Source organism: Diaporthe batatas, assembly GCF_019321695.1.
Source record: "Diaporthe batatas strain CRI 302-4 chromosome Unknown Contig00010, whole genome shotgun sequence".
NCBI classification, from domain to species: domain Eukaryota; kingdom Fungi; phylum Ascomycota; class Sordariomycetes; order Diaporthales; family Diaporthaceae; genus Diaporthe; species Diaporthe batatas.
Genome location: NW_025408557.1, coordinates 1,115,666 through 1,135,303, shown reverse-complemented (window position 1 = coordinate 1,135,303; position 19,638 = coordinate 1,115,666). Strand labels below are relative to the sequence as shown.

Sequence of the window (19,638 nt, the reverse complement as noted above, 5' to 3'; positions counted from 1 at the left end):
GTCTTCCCGCGGCCCGTTTCCACGGGGATTCCCTCGGCGCAGAGAGGGCGGTCAGGCACCTTCGTGTGCAATTCAGCTTAGGGCCGATCGTCATCGCCCACGGACGCTGCAAGCCACTGGCAACACTAGTTGTGTTGTGTCCAGCCCTTACTAATGAGTGCGTCTAAGGTTGTGGTTTGCAAGTCTGCCGCGATCTGGACGGGGCAATTTATTGCATGCCGCGCGGTCACTTGGTAGGTGGACTCAGATCTGGAGACTAGCAAAAGTCCCCGTGAGCTTTTCTTCGCACATGGGACGCAGCACAAGAGATATATTGCTTTTGATCCACGGACATGCTACTGATTCGGTGTTTCGAAAAATGAAGGACGTACTCAATGTCCTCCCTGACTATGAGCCTAGGCGAGGCGGCTTTAGTTGACGCAGCACATGCTTTTGCGATCTGTGTTCTGATCTGTGAAATCTTAACTGACAATATGAGACATGCAGGTGAGTCCCTCCGATTGTCTCCCAAGGGATATCCAAGCTTCTGTTGTGATGTCATCCGCAATGTGGTATGACCGGTGGAATAATAAGAACCATTTGAAGGCTTTGGGGATGATAATTTCCCTCGGACTCATTTGAGCTCTCACAAAAGCAGCGACGCTATGCTCTCATAGTCCTGGTATCCTTCTCTATCACCATTGCGGAATCATCTGAGCCAAGACAAGTGTCTTGACAGAGGACGACAGTGAGAAGTGAGGAATCACCACCAGAACTCCTCTCCTCTCCTATCCGAGCAAGTGCCGGTTGAGTCAGCATCAAATCACGGAGGATTCACCGCGCAAGACCAGACGCCACAAGAGCACAACAGTCAATGGAGACAATGGCAGGACTCATATCTCAACCAACCGTGTCTTGACGTCCTGCACATCCATCCCCCACGACGCCACAGAAAGCGGTGACGCGCGCCTCCTCACCCTCCGGTCCCGTTGGTATGTATGTGCATGCATGTATGTATGCATGTATGTACATATCGGTCTGGACCCCCCTCGGCCCCGTGACACCAACAGCCAACCAACCGGTCTGACAGCCTGGGGCAGAGAACTGGCTGGCCCGCCGCCGCCGCCGCGGTCGTCGTTACACAAGCAAGACGCACACGCACACCCGCGCGGCACACACACACACGCACACGCCCAGCCCTCTTTTATTTTCTCCGCAGTCCCTACCTCCCTCCCGCAACACACCCGCGCCACGCCTGGAAGGATTCCTGTGCGACGTCTGTGGCATGTTTCCCGGAAACCAGGCGCCCTATCCTGCCCTACCCTACCCCCCTCCTCCCAATTTCTTGAATGTGTGTGTGTGTGTGTGTCCCCTCGCCCTTTCCGCCCCCCGGGAGGAACCGCGTAGGGCAAGGCCAGCAGCGGGAGCAGCCACACACACACACACAGCTCTTGACGGCGCGTCCGTCGGGACGCGGGCGTGCCGGACAGGACAGGCCTGGGCGGGTGTCTTAGCAGGGCGGCCGGGCCCTTTGCGATGCGAAGGTGGCGTGTGGTGATAATAAGGCTCAGATCAGTCCAAGGCTTTTTTTATACAAAAAATCTTTCATCAAGAATAGGCTACAGTTGCTGTCTGATCCGCTTCATTATGCCCAGGGACGGTTTGGGGGCTCGGGGGAGAGCCTTATCGCGTCCACCATGTCAAAAAGGCAGACCGAGGCTGTCAGCAGCAGCAGCAGCAGCAAGTGATATCAGCCGTCAAATTAAGATCTCCCGCCCTTCCCCTCAGGCGCGCGGCCTGACGGGCAAGATGCATGTTCTCCTGTACACTCAGCCGGGCCTCTCTTGGGGGCCGACCAATCTTCCACGCCGCCGGCCGCATGCCGTTGTACTCCTCTCCTGTCCCCCTGTGCGTGACGTCTGCTACCGGTATCGCTGGCTGAGTGCGCCTAGGTACTTACTCATGTGTGCTCGGGTACCGTCAGCATGCAGAACGGCTGGCACGAACGATAAATATATCCACCTTATCTGGCCGGAGACGCAGGGGAACCATTCCCCTCTTCGTTTTGTTTCACAGACAAGCTTTGCCACCCAGGATATCACCATCGCAACAGGACTGCTCGACAGGTAAGCATTGAGGATGAGCCGGTCGGGGCCCGCGCCGGCCATGACACCGACATATCATACGCGCAACTCGGGCACATACTTAGCACACAGACTGAGCTGAGATTTCGCTTGGTCATTATCTTGGGGGCATCCTAGGGAGCACACTACTTTGAGTTCTTGACAGTGTCTGAAGACGCGGGGCTTGGATATCTCTGTCCAGACCCGAGCCGGCCTGGACACAATTTGCGTTTCCCGCGCGGATGGAGCAGCATGAGTTAAGCAAGCAACGAAGAGCTTTTGGACGCTGGGCACGAGATGGGAAAGAGCAGTCGTAGGCGAATATAGTACACAAAACATTGAACAGGCTATGGTTGAGGTATCTCAAGTGCCACCTCGTCGTTATCACCACACAGCTAATCACACCTCCCCCCTATCTCTTCTCTGCGCCCGCGCCGGCCCCTTTCCCCAGCCTCGAGATCCTCCGCAGCCTCGTGGTATTATCAGATCCCTACTCGCTTTCGGTTCGTGTCTACCGCCGAAAGATGTCGAAGGAGAGAAAGAAGTAAGGAACCGGTCCGAGACCGTCAGGGCCATTATGAACCCCGGAAAAGGAGACGTCCCCGTACCCCAGTCTCCTCCGCTGTTCCGTTCTTTCCAAGAACTCGCGCATCCTATAAGACACATAAAAAAATGGAAACATATCACTTTGACACCGTTCCTCTGCGTCCCAAACCAGAGTTTTTGTAATATCGACAGAGGTAGTGAGGAATTAGCCCAACTCCCACACTACCAGCTTCAAAACAGCCATCCACCACCCCCTCGAGCACGGGCTATTCCCCCCGGGCTCGCGTCCCCAGAGATAAAAAGGAAAAAAAGCGGGTCGACCTTAATGGCGTTCATTGCTGGCTGCAACTTTTTGTGCGGGAATCCGAGCAAAGACTCTGGCTAGCCTAGCTCCTTGTAACCACAAGCGCACTCGAATGTACGGTTCGGCAGGCTCAGCTCGAATCGACGTGGATACCTCTATTGTATATCCGGGAAGTACTAAGATTTCCTTGGCACCCCTGCAGTCCTCCGCGTAAAGGCAGGTCGTTGTTGGTGAAAATGGCGCTGGGTATTTCGGAGTGCGGTTCGAAGGTTGGAAGAAATGAAAGTCGCCAATCGAGTGGGGCCGTCGTAAAATAGGAGAAGCGCGTGATAGAGACGAGGGCTCCATTAAAAGCCCGGTCTTCAGCCCGCGGCGTCGAGAAAGCCAGATGACAGTTGGCACATCAGCCAGGTATCAGCATCTGCAATCCGGGGTTCTCGGCTCGGCATGTATGTTTTCGGGAAGATTCGTGACTTCGTCCTGTGTTGCGCCGGCATCGCGCTCGAATTAAAATGCGTACACATGTGAATTAAGAGCCATATAAAAGCAAGCGAGAACGCGAAGCGGCGTGAATCGGGTTGTGCCCAGACGACAGTCGTGTAGTCATCGTGTTGGCAGGTTCTAGTACGCCCAGATTTTGAGCTGCTTATATGTTAGCGGGATCCACGAACTGATGCCTCTTGACGCCAGGAGTGCCGGCTGCAATGAGCATGGAAATCTTACCAATGAGTCCCAGGAACCTGTGCACAAACTTATGCCGTCGTTGCTGACGCCCAAGCAGCTGACGCGGTTCTCGTGGCCGACGAGAGAACCGACCTTCTCGCCTCGAGTGACATCCCAGACCTGCCCGGATGTTAGCATATATCCAAAGACAACGGCCATGTGCTCAAACGTACCTTGCACTCGAAATCATCGTAGCCTGCAAACAGGAGACGACCTGAAACAGACGTGGCAACCGAGGTGATGCCACACAGAATGGACTCGGACTAGTTTTGGGCAAGGTCAGCGACTATGTTTTCCAACTTGCTACTTCATTGGCTGCACTTACGCCGTAGACGTTGAGTTCCCTGTCCGCGCGGATGTCGAACAGGCGGCAGGTTGCGTCATCGGAGCCGGTGACAAAGGAGTGGCCGTCTGGGAAGAATTGGATGGCGTTGATGTCGGACTCGTGACCTGCAAAAGTCTGCACAGCCTTTCCGGCCCGAATGTCCCAGAGCTTGGCGAAAGCGTCGCAAGCGCCCGAGATGAATGTGTTCTGGTTCGTTGGGTTGAGGCTGATGCTCATGACATCGCCAAGGTGGTCGGCGAACTCGATTTGCTTCGTGCCAGTCTCAATGTCCCATTTCATGCAGGTCATATCGCCGGAAGAGGTCAGTATGCTCCGGTCATTGATGAAGCGGCAGCAAGAGAGGTAACCGGCGTGGCCGGATAGTTCGCGTGCCACACGTGTCGGCCCGTCTCGATTTTGGTTAAGGTTGTAGATGGAGCAGATGTTGTCGAGGCCACCGCAGGCGACGTAGTTACCGCTGGGTGCGTAGGCACATGTCATGACCCATGAGGACCTTAGAGGGATGGCGTGGACCTTGTTAGTTGTGTATGCATCCCAGATAATCAATTTGCCGTCCTGCGAAGCCGAAACCAGATGTCTTCGGTCCGTCGACCAGTGCATGGCATAGATCTTGGCCAAATGGCCCTTGAGTGTCCTTTTCGTCTTCATCAACTGGTTCTTGGGGATCGCCTCGTGGGCCTGCTGCGCAACCTGGCGGACTGTCGGGGGACCGTGTCAGCAAGGGCTGGGCGTTGGAGAGGCAATTGCACCTGCCCCCCCTTATCAATTGCGAGATAGGGCGAGATGGGATGGTATCTTACGGGTGGTGTCGGCGAGCTCATCCTTCTTCCTCTTGATGCGGTCCTTGAGTGTCTCTGCCTCGCGACGCGCCTGTTGGATCCGCGCCTGCATCGCCTCGGGCGACACATCGTTCGGTCGTTGCGAGTCCATCTTTCCGTCGCTCGCTCAGCCGCGGGAATGAGTGGCGGCCAATGAATCGATCGATCTGATGGGATTTGAAGGCGATGCGAGATGCCCGAAGAGGCGAGGGAATGGATGGCCGAGAGAGCGGTCGGGGATTTCAATCGAGGCTTGTTGGCGTTGGTTGGGCTTGGGTTAATCAGGATGGAGATGGAGAAGTGGCCGATTGAATGGGCTGGGATGTTGTGGGAGAAAATGCAGAGCAGAGCAACGGCAGCAGGCAGTAGCAGCAGTGAGCAGGTGAGCGGCAGCGGGCAGAGCAGCAGTAACCAAAAGCTACCGGTCGGTCCCAGGGGTTAGACCGCTACCAAAGGGCAGCTGGGCAGGACGGACCAGTCAGATTGGGCTAGACGGGCCCCTTAGGAGGAGGTATTATTGCTGGTTGCGACGGCTGGGTGATAGGGTAGCCGGGGCTGGGTGGATGTGGAGAGGCCTCAGAGACGGTCCCAATTTGCAACGCAATTCTACCCCGGCGACGATCCGAGAACTTGGAAAGTCGACCGAAATGGGACTCCTCTCTCGCGGCTCCAGTCGCTGGTTGGCTCGTACAATCCCGTCGAATTCGGGCGGGCGTTGGTAGCTGCTGCGGCGGATTGATCGTATGGAAGGACGGACAGACAAGAAGAGCAGCGCTGTACTGACTGTACTGTGTGTACTGTGGAGGTGGTGGTAGTGGTGGTCGTGTAGAGCAGACAAAGAGCACGGGGCGATGGCTGGTGGTCTGTCTCCCAAGGATGGATGGAGATGAGAGATTGGTAATTGGGAAAACGGAGGCAATGAAGGACAGACAGACAGGTAGGCAAGGCAAGGCAGAGGAGCCGGGGGGTGGCTGTTAGACCGGGGGGGGGGAGAGTGAGAGGGAGTGAGCGAGAGGAGAGTGAGAGACAGGGACAGCCAAGGCTTTCCAAGAGGCACGACTTTCACCGGGATAGAAAGAACCCAGAGGAATGGATTACAGTACAGGATAGGACAGACCCGACCAGAACGGGAGGTAGGGCCAGCAAATTGATTCTGGGTAAGCCGTAGAGCGAAGCTGACGGAAGACGAGACGACAAGTAAACCTTGGGTGCAGGCGAGAGGAGCAGATCAGTCGACGAGCCACGGCAGACGCAGCAGACGCAACGGACGGGCGACGGACGGGTAAGGAGCAGGGCTGTGGGAGTGTGAGGAAGGGTGATTGGATTTTCAGGGCGGGAAGGGGCCGACAGGGGTCGTGAAGCCAAATTACAAAGCTGCCCTTGATTTGCGGAAAGCTGGGGGGGAGGAGCGAGGTTCCCTCTTGCAACGACTGGGGAGGGGGGGGGATGGTGCGTTCGACCAACGGAATTGGGCAGACACTTTAGATACTTGCTCCCACATACCATCCATACCTACGTTCCGTTCCTTCCTCCCCTCCCCCCCGCCCACTCCACACATTCACACACTCACGCACTCGCACAGCTGGGCATGGGAAGCTTTTCGACCGTCCCGGGTGCGGCAGCCAAGCACGACTACTGTCAACAAGCCAGCTAGCCAACAAGTAAACGGCTCCCACAAACTGGTGGTCATCCCAGACAGAGGGACAGACCGAGTACCCGGCCAAGGACTGGAACCCGTGGCTGATGACCGAGCTTCCGGTCAATTGGCTCACGTCCGACCGGACGGACCTACCTGAGTAATTACGCAGGCAGGCAGGCAGGCAGGCAGGCAGGACATGCGAGCCTCTCTGGATCATGAGCACACATACCTAGGTACTGCCGTGGTGGTTTGCTGGCTGCCGGCTGCCCTGGGGGCCCAGAGAGCAACACAGTAAAGCAAGACAGTTCAAGAGTAGCAGGCAGGCTGGGGTAGGTAGGTACCTCTGGTAAGTACCTTGGCTGCCCTGCCCGGCCTTGCAGGCTGCAAACTGCACACTGTACCTGGACCAGGTACCTGGATCAGGTTCCTGGACACCCAGACAGGCTGGGCGACGATGAGCATCTCCGAAGACCCGACCCAGATCGAGTTGTGCAAATTGCACGCAATGAATTCTACGAGACGAGGTCGTATCCACGCCTTGCCCCAGCCCATCCATTCACACTGGTCCATCCGGTCCTGCAAAAGAGGAGGCAGGCGGGTTTGATTTGGGGGCGCGCGACAATCCTGCCGTGGTCAGAGCGCACGCATACTGTGCTGCTAGCACTCCGTACCTAGGCTAGGTAGTTGCGCTGGTTTGCTTTCTGGTCACGGTCATCAGCCAAATCAGCCATCCCCGCCAGGGCCCGCCCAGCAACCCGACCTCGTCTAATCTCAAAATTGCTACCGTCCTGCTAGGCCGTTTGGCCGTTTTGGCCGTCTGGCCGTCTCCAGCTGCACCCCACTTTCTACTTTCCACTTTCCACTTTCTTCCCAGCGGGGATTCCCAGCGGGGCCAACCCCGACGACTAAGCTGCCGACCTGCAGAACTGGTCTGCAGGTCTGCAGGTCTGAAGGTCGACCTTGGGTGCCGTGGGACCCAGCTCCTAATGAAGGTTTGTCCTCATCTGGCCAGTTTCATCACCCCCCCCTCCCCGGCGGGACCAGGCGGCAGACGTCCAATCTTGCGGCCAGAAACTGCCAGAGGGGATACGGACAGGCTGGACAGGTGACGACCCAAACAGCCTACAGCCTGACAGATTCGGAAACTGCATTCGCGAGGTTGCGTCGTGCGCCGTGCTGCCGTACCCGTGCGGTGCTGCCGTCGCCTCTCTCTGCCGATATGGCCCCATTGAAACTCATGCCTTGACCGACGGGTCCGCAGACGCAGAGCGCAACGCAACATTTAGAGTTAGGATTTTGTTCCGACTTTCTCCCGCATATTCTCCCTGTCTCCCTCGTGTCCCTGGCTCTGGCTGTATGTCAGTATGTACTGTGTGTATGTATCTCTTGTGGGTGTGCCTTTCCTCTCACCTCTGTCGCATTCTTGAGACGTTTCGGAGACTTTGAAATCCTCTCGTCCGGGCCTGTCAATCACTCCACGCCAGCCGCGGGGATCCACGTCTACCTGGCCAAGCTACCCATCCGATCCCGTCCACTTTGCAACCTAGAGAGCCACTAGACAGCCGGGCCCTGGGAAGCTCATCATCCTCATTCATTAATAACGATAAGCATTGTGGGTGCTCCCGCTCTGTGGCGTAACCATGACCTGACAGGAGATGAAAAGAAACTGCCTCGCTGCCTCGGTGTTGCCTTCCCCAATGGCCGACCCTCTGGCTGCTACACTCGCGTTACATCCTGGCTGCTTCGGTCCTCTCCACTGTGCCACAAAATTGTCTGGAGTTGCTTTCCGACCCGCGACCGCCTCGCAACTCTGATATGCCACACAGTACCATAGTCCAGGCCCTTACCCTGCCCTGCCCTGCCCTGCCCCCGGGGGGAGGTTGTCGTGTGACGGAGGGCGCTTCTTGATAAGTGGCAAACCTAATAAGCAGCAGCAGGTAGATAGAAGAACTGTTACTCCCGTGTCTCCTCCCCCCTGGTATTTGCTTGCCCAGCCGGGTTAACCCAATTCTGACTGCCGCGCGTTAATAAACTGCCAAACCCAGCCAGCCTTTTACTGTATTACATTGGAAGTATTGAACGCCATCTAGGGTCCAAAATATGCATGATTACTTTGTTTGTCCAATGGCGGAGACAAAAACAAAAAACACGAAGATGGAAAGAAAAAGCAAAAAGGAAAAAAAGGAAAGAGAGGAAAAAATATCACATCACCAAAAAACCCACACGTCAAAATTTACCGCGAACGGTAATGCGCCTGTCGCTGTCGCGGACTTGTCCACCTTGTGATCGACTTCGCTTGCATCGCATCAATCTTGCCCTTGCAGATTCGCTGCGGCTTCCATGCTGTGGTCTTGTGCTGCTGCTGCGCTGCGCTGCACTGCACTGCCAGGGCCGCTGCGGTTCGCCGTTGTCCGTTCCCCACGACCCCATCCACCCACCCATCCACCCATCCTGCCTCTGCGGGTACCTTAAAAGCTGTTGCGGGTCCTCGCGAGAGATGGTGACATGGCTCCCGCTGCTTCCGCCGAAATAACCCTGGTCGTGCATCTCCGAAGTACGAGAAGCATACCTACAGTCATACACAGAGAGATACATAGACCCACGCCTCTTCTCATTTTCAAGACCCGCCGAGAAAGTAAAGAGTAGCAGCGGCCCCATCATCATCCCGTGGAAAGCATCACGAATTGCCTCTTTGATTTCCTATTAAGAGCAAAAAAGACGTTCACTGCCACGGCCCGTACTTTACAACACAAGTGACCCCTCTGACTACCGTGCTTTCTGGTGCATCTAAACTCCATGGGGCCTCTCTCGGCCTGTCCAATCAAGCTCATTTCAGCCACATGATATTTGGTATTTTCATCCTGTCCTCCAACGCCATGCAATGCCAGAGTGAGATCTTCCTTTCCCTCCGATAGAATAAGCCCATGGCGAAGTAGCAATGGGCCACGAAATTCATTAAGATACGCCAGTCCTCAATGTACACGGACTGCAGGCCTGTCTTTCCTGCCTGCCATCAGGCCTAGCCTAGATACGACGAGTAGGCAGAGCCGGCCCCGTACTGCACCTTCTTTCGCGGCGGCTCCGGCGGCTCCTCGTCTTCTGATAGCGTCAAGTCGATAACTTCGTGGGTACGTTTGTTGCCTCCCGATCTCGGCATAGAAGAGCCTTCGCGAGAGGCCGCAGTGACTGGTGTCGGAGTGCTGGTGGTTGGAGCCAGGGTGTTGGGTGTGTTTGTCCCGCGGTTGCCGACGTAACTGCTCTCCGAGATGACAAAGTCGTCGTCGTCGATGGCAAAAGCTTCATGTTGTAGCTCTTGCTCTAGCTCCTCCTCAACGCTGCCATGGGCCTTCCATTTACCGTTAGGCTCGATGTCGACTTGTTCCACGGTCCGAGAAGTCCTGTCCAAGATGTCCCTCACATACCTGAGCAGGGTCAGTCGTGTCTCGATGCAGCGTTTAGACGCATCACTTACTCGTCAATTGCGAGCCTCTCATAAGGTGCGCTGTTGCTGCAAACAGGACACAGCCACTGCGGGCCCTGCTGCTGTAGCTGAAGATACGAGGTGGCATCAAAACACTGTACATGAGTGCATGTCGTCGCGCGGCACGGCGTGACAAGTCTCATATACGAAAGGGGACACTTCAGCGAGAGGACCTGGGAGGACATCTCAATCTCCGCGTCATGTGCTTTCCTCGTAACTATAGAGAGGTGTCAGCCCAAGAACCAGTGGGCGAAGTCAGGTAATCACGTCGTGCTCACGTTCTTGCAGGACCGAGGCTTTTGAGATCCTTTTGCCAGTGATGTTCCTTACGAGGCTGTCCACAGGAGTCGTCTTGCAGACGTTAACCACAAGGTAGAATCTCTAAAGATAGACAGAAGCGAATTAGCACATATTGTCGCGACCTTGACATGTGAAGACGTCAAAGCTGGGCGAAGACGGGTCCGCCTGACTTGAACGTTATTCCGAGAGGCTGTGTTACCTGCCTTCTGGGTCAACGCGTAGGTGAATTCGATATTATTGGCGTAATTGGGGATCTTGAGCCGAAGAAGATCCGTTATATCAACAGGCCTGGTAGAGCCTGGCTTGTTCTTCAAGCCTCGCAGATTGGCCTTGACGTCACCACCATTCACCTTCAGTTCAGACTGATGTGGGAATGCGATGTCTTGCGGGCCTTGGTTGCCTGCGGCACAGAATACGAACACTCTCATGTCTTTCTCAGTGACACATCGCGCAAGGAGTGGGTTGTCTTGGGCCTTGATCTGGATGTTGGTGCAATTTCTGTGATTTTGCATGACTGACACTGACCGTTAGCAGAGCAGCAAAGCATGGGTGGCGGAGCCTGGGGACTTGCCTTCACAGGTGTGAACCTGTCCTATCCTGCCCATGACTTGGTAGAAGGGGCTTGGTTTAAAATGAAATCCTTGGACGCTCAGCACGCGATCAGGACGAGGTACAGGAGGCCCAGACACAAACATACCCTGAGGAGGCATCTGATGCGACCGCTGACCATTGACGCCTCCGTAGCCAGGGTAGCCATTCTGGTAGCCGTAATTCATGTTTGGGGACAGGCTTTGAGCACTGTTGGGACCGGGCAGGGGTGATTGGAGGGCTTCATGTGGTGCAGGTAAACCGCCGGTTTTCTCGCGTTGTATGCTTGCCTCGATGTCGCGGTATGCCCGTGGGTCGCCTGACGAGTAGGCTCGTTCGAGTGCTGTACGAGGGGCCGAGTCAGCTTCGAGTTTGGACGATCGAACACCCATCTCTCCTCGCAGCCTCGTCGCCGCATGGTGCCGCATGACGTGGTGTGGATGTGATGTGCAAGTTGGCAGGTGACACCCAGCCAGGCACGGCAAACACTTGGGTGTGGGAGGAGCGTCGTCAAGGGAAAACAGGAGACACTTACCGTCAAGGATGCGCCGCTGCAGCTCAGCTTTGACCCCCGATGTTCGTAACCCGTTGACTAGACAGATGTGCTGTAGTTGTTTGTTGAGGAGGAAATTACTGCTCTGGAGACGCTTTACCAAGGTACGGTATTGCTCAGGCGTAGGCAGCGAAGTGTTTGAATCCATGGTGGCCTTGGGGGGCGTTCGTGCACTGCCTGAATGGAAAGAGCGGGCGATCAACGGAGCGCCAGGGAAAGCGCTACAAGCAGCGCGACAACAGTCAAGATGGACCGCCTACGGCCATCACCAAGCTGGAAGGCAAGGGACACACTGAGGCGTGTAGAGGGTTGCGGAGCGAAAATGGGCACATCTAGCTTAGAAACTCCTTAGCCGAGCCCCAACCCAGTAGAGGTTCATAGAGTGAGCGTGCTTTTGGCTTGCACTCGCCTGGTCGTCGTCGTCTGTCCCAGCTAAGAAGGCGGTCAAGGTGGCCAAATTGATAAGGCTGCTTATCGTAGTCTCGGACATCAGCCTCGAGAAATTTCCCGGCGTTCTGGCACGGATTTGAGAGCCTGCATAATCGTGCAAACGCCCCATGACGAGTGCAAACAACCCCAAACCACACCACTCACCACTCACGAAGCGAAAATGGCCAAGTCCCAACGATCAAGTGTCACTAAGGCCAACAACCAGCGGCTCAAGAAGAATGTCTTTGGCCCAGTAGAGGCCGCCAGGCAACAACGCCTGTCGGCACGGCTTCTCGAGATCGCATCGCAGCCCAAGCCAGTGCCTGAGAAGGCCATGAAGGATGTAGCCGAGCAGGGTATGTCTGGGTCCAGACACCAGGTATAATGCTGGGAGGCATGGCTCAAAGCTGACATTGTTTCTACCACAGCTGAAACAGAGGAGAACAAGACCGTTGACGAGACAAAGCAAGACGACAGTGAGTTGGATGGGCAGCACATGACATGTCTGCCAGAGTGACCATACTAACCTTGTTATTTGCTTTCAGCAGCCATGGAAGTCGACCAGCAGTCAAAGACAACAAAGTCAAAAACCAAGGGCAAGATCGTGAAGAGACGAGGACGAAAATCAAACATTGTCTTTCCCAAGTTCGGGGAGCGCAGGAACAAGAAGAGGTGAGGGCAATGGGTGACAGTGATATCAAGGCGTATAAGTCCCTTGCGCTCCAGTCAAGAGGCCCTCTGAAAGCCAAAACCAGACTTCTACGATTATTGTCCGCCAATTCGAACGGCTTGGTGGAGGAGCGCCGAGTACACTACACTTCTCGAGTGGACTCCATGAGGGGTGGTGCAGTGGTTCCCAAGCTGCTGTGTGGTAGTGCTTGAAGAGGTACACTACAAGAAGCCATGGACTTCTATCTGCTATGGGTCACCATCTGTGGCATAATCTAACAAGACAGAGGGAAAATTCAGGGTTGATATGGGGAATCATATCAGGCGTTTTCCTTGGAGAGAGATTCAGGCATCTACCGCTCGGGATCCTGTGTTTTTTTTTTTGCCAGTCAAAAAGATGGCGGAACAGTTTGGGGAAGCTAGGGGCGTTCGGATAGCGCCCGCTCCACTAGGGGCTTGGCCATCCCCACACCGACAGGGGTGCAGGCGGGATTTGGGGCAGCGGTTCGTATGCAAGGCTGATGAAGGATCGCCAATTCTACCAAACTGTCCACTGTCCAGCTGGCCTCGCCTAGCTGCACAGAACCACAGCTCACCATAATAACATGAGCCAGCCAATAGACAACTTTGTGCACACATCACTCTCGAACCCCTCGCGACTGCAATGGAGTGTCGTTCCAAGCCTGTTTAGCGCTACTTCTTTCTAATAACACCTTCGGCCTGCTCTGTTCCTCGCGCTGGTCGGTCCCGGTTTGCGCCTGAGATGCAGGGCCCTCGAAATGGCTCGACGGCTCTCTCGACCATCCTGCTCGTCGCAGCGAACCTCCTGATACCAGTCGCGATCATTGTATTCGCGACAGGATTCTTCCCTTACAAACCACTGCTCCCAGGCCTGGCAGCTTACGATAATACCGAGCATGGGCCCCCACCGGCTGCACCGTTCGACCGGGTCGTCTTCATGGTTGTAGATGCCCTGCGGAGTGACTTTGTCTACTCCCCCAGCTCCGGCTTTCGATATACTCAAGCCCTGATACGCGATGGCTGTGCCATTCCCTTCACCGCACACGCGACGTCGCCCACCGTCACCATGCCGCGCATCAAGGCCATAACGACAGGCTCGATTCCCTCCTTTCTCGACGTCATACTGAACATCGATGAAGGAGACGAGTCATCCTCCCTGGCTTCTCAGGATACATGGCTCGCCCAGATGAAGGCAAAGGACACTGGCAAGCTGCTCATGTATGGGGACGACACCTGGCTGAAGCTGTTTCCCAACGTCTTCGACCGTGCGGACGGGACGTCGAGCTTCTTCGTCGCTGATTTCACCGAGGTGGACAACAATGTCACAAGACACGTCCCAGGTGAGCTTCAGAATGACGATTGGAGCACCATGGTGTTGCATTACCTCGGCCTAGATCACATAGGTCACAAAGGGGGACCGCGCAGCTCGAACATGCTTCCGAAGCAGGTTGAGATGGATGGTATGGTGGAACAGATTTACGCCGCAATCGAATCTCAGCCTCACCTCCAGTCAACGCTTCTGGTGCTACTGGGAGACCATGGAATGAATGATGCTGGAAATCATGGTGGCTCGGCGCCTGGCGAGACCTCTCCGGCGTTAGTCTTCATATCCCCAAAAATGAAGACGTTGAAGACCGCCTTTGAGGTGCCAATGGACGTTCAAGAGGACTTCCAGTATTACTCTGTTGTGGAGCAATCTGATCTTGCTCCTACACTTGGGGCCTTGCTCGGCTTTCCGGTGCCCAAGAACAACCTGGGCGCATTCATTGTGGACTTCCTGCCGTTCTGGTCTAACAAGGCCGATCAGATACAGATTCTCATGCGCAACGCTGAGCAGATACTGGCTATCATAAAGACCACTTTCGGAGGGTATCTATTCGAGGTAGAGAGTGGCGGTGACACTTGCCTACAGCCGGAAGACGAGGTTGAAAAGCTGGCCTGTGGGTGGCGCCAAATCGTCGAGTCCGCTCGAGCCATGAAAAGCACGGGCGACGTAGATGATGTATGGATCTCTACCACGTCGGACTGGTTAAGAAATGCTCAAGGCCTCCTGAGCAGCATGGCCAGTAATTACGATATGACGAGGCTCACCCTTGGCCAAGCAGCTGCCATTTCAGCTACGTTAGTGGCGGTGTATGCCACGTACTTGAACGCTGGCAGGCTGTCAGTGAGAGCCCTGCCGCTGACAGTCGTCACCATCGCATACGGCGTGATGATGTTTGCCAGCAGTTACGTGGAAGAGGAGCATCACTTCTGGTACTACGCAACAACAGCCTGGCTCGCATTCGTCAGCTGCAGAGGCTTCCACGGAACCTCAAAGTCGGCAGTAGGACAAGCAGTAGCAGTCGCCACCGTGGCCGTCATGACCCGGATCATCAGAGGCTGGAACCAGACAGGCCAGAAGTTCGCCGGAGAGCCTGACATTGTCAAATCCTTCATCATCACCGAGCCAGTGCGCCTCTGGGCCCTCATCAGCATCACCTACCTCTGGATCCACCGCGCGCTCCTCCAGGGCTTCGACGGCCTCCCCGCCTCCCTCGCCATCTTCGGGAGCACAACCGTCGTCCTCGCCGGCTTCACCTTCAAGCTCGCCTTCACCAACGAGGACGCGCCCGAGCTCGTGACCGGGTTCGCCCGGTCCCTCGTGGGCGTCACAGAGGGCATCCCGCTCGTCTCGCGCGCACAGGCGGTATTCGTCGGGCTGGGCCTCGGCGCCGCGTGCGTGGTGCTCTTCGTCGCCACCGGCCGCAAGGTCTCGCGGCGCTCCTCGGCCGTCGAGACTCTGCACCACCTGTACACGCTGCTGGCCATGACGCAGTCCCGCGCGACCAACATCCCGCTGTTCCTCCTCTTTGACGTCCAGTACAAGTTCCTCGCCGCGCAGGACCTCTCCCTCGCCGAGCTTTCGACCACCTCCCTCCTGCTGCAGTACATGTCCTTCTTCGCCCTCGGCGGCACCAACGCCATCTCCAGCGTCGACCTGTCCAGCGCGTACAACGGCGTCCGGAATTTTGACGTCTTCACCGTTGGCGTGCTCACGTTCGTCAGCAACTGGGCCGGCCCTCTGTACTGGGTGTCTGCCACCAACGTGCTGCTGGTGCGGAAGAGGAAGGCTGGTCTCGAGAAGGGCGTGTATAGGCGGCATGTGACGCTATTGACTGTGTTCGCGGCTGCGAGTGTGGGGTCTGTGATGGCGGCCTGTACCGCGCTGAGGACTCATTTGTTTATCTGGACGGTCTTCTCGCCCAAATATCTTTATTGCATGGCGTGGAGCCTGGGGCAGCATATATTTGCAAATGTAGGATTAGGGGGCCTTTTGTACTGGCTAGGCTCAAGGCAATAACTAATCACATAGAGGATATGAATCTTAGCTCGGAGAACCAAGATCAGATCCACATAGATGTTTGATACCTGGCTACCCTTATCTGTGGCAGAGTGTGGAAGATGTTTCGTTTGTGCATAAAATCAATTTGCGTTTCTCATCAACACAGTGAAGAATCCGACCTCCGCCCCGAACCAAGTACAGCTGCGACCAACCCTTGATCCCAACACCCGTAGGCAGGTAGGCATAGACACGAAATAAAGAAAGTCATAAGGACCGTAATGCAAGCTCAACCCAGACTACTTCAGCCCATAATAGTGTCGCCGTCGTCGTCTAGCAGCTCGCTCACTAGCGAGTCTCCGTCCCCAGCCTCCGTGGCATCCTCGGACTTGGGCCTGACCGTATCGTTACTATCGTCGGCCTCGAGCCTGGACTCGTTGTCTTCCTCTTCGTCCTCCTCCTTGATCCGCGGCTCCTGGCCGACCATCGTCCGATCCTCGGGCCCTGCGGGCTCCGGCGCCAGAGACACGCTGCGACTAGCAGTGGATCTCCGGAAGCCCGCCTCCTTTTGCTGGTCGAGGTTGTTGACAATCTTGCCGAGGCTGACATGGATCTTGTAGAGGGCGTTGCGGCCTGTGGTATCTGATATGAGGTTTGTCTCCACGGCGTCGGAGACCTCGGCGTAAAGCTCGCGCAGCTTCTCCTCGGTGGAAGCCGGCGAGATGTACAGCTTGCCAAGGAGGGCGGCAACCACCTTCTTCTCGTCCTCTGTGATACGCTGGTATTAGCGACCACGTGAAAATGATATTGACATGAATTTGATATTGCTGGGGCACTTACTGCTGCAATTGGAGTCCAGTCTCTCCAGCACGTTCCTCGCGAACTCGAGATGGACATCACCGTTGATGTTGGTCTTCTTTTCCGCGTCGGCGCCCGCATCAGGGGAGTAGCATTTCCTTGGGTCTGTCCAATCCACCAAGCAAGCTCCAATGGTCGACAAGCTGACCATCTCGTCGTCGACGTCCGCATCATCATCCTCGAGACCCTCTCTGACGTTGTACAATGCATGCAAGGCGTCGAGTGCCACTGATCGCATGAGATCCTGATTATCAGGACGCGAGTAACAGAAGACCGGCAGGAAGTAATTGAGCGCCTGTCGGACACTTTGGTTCTGCGAGCTTGCTGGCTCAAAGTAGGCAATAACAAGTGTCTTGAGCAGTTCCGCGGAGGCGTCAATGTCTGTGACGACACGGCCAAGAAGAAGCTTCGACGCTGCAATGGTGGCGACAGCCTGTACCTCAGGTGATTTGGCGCCTGACCTCAGAGCCTTGACATAGACCTTGAGTAAGTTGGGGTTGTTCGACAGAAGTTGAGATCCATGGACATTGAGAATATCCGTCAGGATGTGCAGGGCTGTGATCTGCAGCGCAGTGTGGCCCTTGCTGAAGAAATGCATGAATAGCGTCAGGTTCTCCTCAGCAAGAGACCGGTCAAGCAAGGAGCAGAGACCCAAACAGAGCAGACCACGCTCTCGCACAGGTGCTTCGTGACTGCGGACCGCTGGCACCACCAAGTTGTTAAGCATAGATACCAAGTGGTCATTCTCCTGCAGGCTACCGTTGACGTTGGTGAGCATGCACTGCACAATATGAAGACACTTCATGTTGATGACGATCTCCTTGACTGCCTTGGCATGAGCTTCCTCTTCCGTCAGATCGTTTTCTTTGTCGTGCTTTGCGCTCTTAGCAGATTCTTCATCTTCATCGACCTCGGATTGGGCAGAGTGGAAGCTCTCGTCATCGTTGGGTTCGTCCAGAATCGTATCGTGCACGTCTGCCACCGCTTCGAGAACGACGCTGCAGAACTCCCGCTCACCCGCATTGTCGGGTGCACAGATATCTCGGAGGACATTGACGGTGAGCTTCGTGACCTCGTCGGGGAGTTCGGGAATGGACAGCGTTTGCCTGAGCAGCGAGAACATCTTCCTGCGCCCAACCTCGTCGGAATAGTCGAGAGTCAATGCGATGTGAAGGAGTTGTTCCACGATGAACTCTTGTTCCACAGTGTCCTCCTCATCTTCCTCGTCTTCAGGCTCTTCCCGTTGCTCTATCCTCTTCAATGCATCCGTGAGAACCTTGACATATCGTTCGAGATAGAACCCGAGCTTCGTAACCTCAGGCAGCTTCTCTTCGATCAACTCTTCGTATTTGCCATTTCCCTCGTTCCTGCAGAACTCGTTGAAACTCCGGGCCATGAATACAGACTCGGCGGAAAGAGTGTCCCAGAAATTGTCATCGAACGTGACAGCCTCCCGGTAATCCGGGCGACCCTCCCAGAAACCTTTCATGGCCTCCAGGCCGACCCCGTTCTCGACTCCGGAGTTGACCACGTCAATACGCTCAAGGAGCTCAAGCAGACCGTCGAAGCTTGGCGCAGGCAGCTCGGTGGGCTGCCCGTCATCATTCAACGGCGGGGCACCCGCGCAGTCCTCGATCCACCGTTCACGGAAAAGTTTACCAGCCGCCTTACGGACTGTCTCATCTCGGTCTCGGAGGCCCCAGCGCAGAAGCTTCTCTCGCATGGAAAGTGACAGATGCCTGAAGTCACCAAGTGCGGGCAGGAGACGGGAGTAAACAGCACGACGGGTCATGGCGTCTTGATCTCTTGCCCGCTCAAGCAAGAATGGCAACGTATTCGGCAAAATCGGTAGGTTGACAAGCAGTGACCGTCGGACATCTGCACTTGGGTCATTTTGAAGCACTTCAAGGAGCTTCTCCAGCAAGCCGCTCGCCTCGTCTCCGTCGCTATCGGAGTTGGCCTCGGCCTCGATCTGGTTTCCTGCCAAACGGCCGAGGCCAAGGACCGCCTGGGCGCGGATCATGGCCTCCTTGTCGCGAATCCTCTTGAGCAGACTATACCTAAGCTTCTGGAAAAGATCATCGTCGATGGCGTCGAGGGAGTTTACGATGTGGGCGACGAGCTGGGTGGATCGGTATCTGACAAACTTGTCCTTGGCCATCATCAGCGGCAAAATGGCGTCCATGAGTCTGGAGGTGAGCCTCGTGCTCGGTGTCTCGGGCATTGTGCTTGCGTCTTCGTCGACGTCCCCTGCGAGTTCGTTGTCCTTGTCGATGGAGTGTCGCATAAACACGCCGACGAACCGGATGGTCCTCTCGCCCACGGCCTCGCTCTTCCTCACGGGCATGATGCGCAGAACACACCGAATGAGTTCCGTGTTGAAGTCGTCTTCGTCGAAGTCGCCCGCCGTGGCCTTCTTGGCACTGGTCGGCTCGTAGCAGCATGCCTCCTGTAGCTTGCGCAGCGTGACGGCCGACTTTCGGTGTGTCGCGGTATTCCTCTGGGCCTCGCGAAAGACCGCGGCGACCTGCGTTCGAAGCTCATTGTCTGGGGATTCCTCGGGGACGTCGAAGGCGACGGCGGATGATGCACGCGATGCGCGTGCGGTCGTGTTGGCGGCCGAGCTCCTCGTCGAGGCGCGGCCCGACCGTGTTGATGTACGAGGGGGCATGGCTGGCGGGCTCAAATCGATGATGTGAAGCTATGCAGGAGGGGATCGCGCACTCAGGTTGCTTGCGGATCGGAGGGTCGCTAGATTGGTAAACAACTAAGTATTGGACGATAGTACATTGGAATCGGTCAGACGAGGAGGTGCGTGCAGAAAGGGCCGCCTGGGACAGAGTCGACACACCCTTCGTTTCTCCTCGGTCGTTCCGGCTCACAGTCGCGGTCGAGGTTCTGCTCGTTCTTGTTGTGTCAACACAAAGAATGCGGGCGTG

The 19,638-nt window shown here is 55.9% G+C and overlaps 5 protein-coding genes across 5 annotated transcripts; 2 read left to right on the top strand and 3 right to left on the bottom strand.

Moving 5' to 3' along the window:
• Positions 1–1,802: 1,802 nt before the first annotated feature.
• On the bottom strand, positions 1,803–6,253 carry KVR01_008855 (G protein subunit beta). Its single transcript, XM_044787432.1, has 5 exons — positions 4,822–6,253; positions 4,001–4,719; positions 3,849–3,938; positions 3,676–3,795; positions 1,803–3,594 (listed from the first exon to the last, which is right to left on the bottom strand). The coding sequence occupies exons 1-5, from the start codon at positions 4,949–4,951 to the stop codon at positions 3,574–3,576; spliced, it is 1,080 nt and encodes a 359-aa protein (XP_044642622.1). The 5' UTR covers positions 4,952–6,253; the 3' UTR covers positions 1,803–3,573.
• Positions 6,254–8,934: 2,681 nt separating this feature from the next.
• KVR01_008737 (uncharacterized protein) lies at positions 8,935–11,773 on the bottom strand. Its single transcript, XM_044792803.1, has 6 exons — positions 11,383–11,773; positions 10,831–11,190; positions 10,463–10,773; positions 10,238–10,340; positions 9,951–10,176; positions 8,935–9,900 (listed from the first exon to the last, which is right to left on the bottom strand). Exons 1-6 carry the CDS (start codon positions 11,546–11,548, stop codon positions 9,498–9,500), a joined length of 1,569 nt encoding a protein of 522 aa, XP_044642504.1. The 5' UTR covers positions 11,549–11,773; the 3' UTR covers positions 8,935–9,497.
• A 237-nt stretch (positions 11,774–12,010) lies between these two features.
• On the top strand, positions 12,011–12,505 carry KVR01_008447 (uncharacterized protein; the record flags this gene model as incomplete). Its single annotated transcript, XM_044790159.1, has 3 exons — positions 12,011–12,185; positions 12,258–12,305; positions 12,378–12,505. 3 exons carry the CDS (start codon positions 12,011–12,013, stop codon positions 12,503–12,505), a joined length of 351 nt encoding a protein of 116 aa, XP_044642214.1.
• A 607-nt stretch (positions 12,506–13,112) lies between these two features.
• Positions 13,113–19,601, bottom strand: KVR01_008621 (condensin subunit YCG1). The gene is made up of 2 exons (XM_044783047.1): positions 16,682–19,601; positions 13,113–16,609 (listed from the first exon to the last, which is right to left on the bottom strand). The coding sequence occupies exons 1-2, from the start codon at positions 19,368–19,370 to the stop codon at positions 16,146–16,148; spliced, it is 3,153 nt and encodes a 1,050-aa protein (XP_044642388.1). The 5' UTR covers positions 19,371–19,601; the 3' UTR covers positions 13,113–16,145.
• Positions 13,262–15,862, top strand: KVR01_008751 (mannose-ethanolamine phosphotransferase LAS21; the record flags this gene model as incomplete). The annotated part of the gene is made up of 1 exon (XM_044784784.1): positions 13,262–15,862. One exon carries the CDS (start codon positions 13,262–13,264, stop codon positions 15,860–15,862), a length of 2,601 nt encoding a protein of 866 aa, XP_044642518.1.
• Positions 19,602–19,638: the final 37 nt, after the last annotated feature.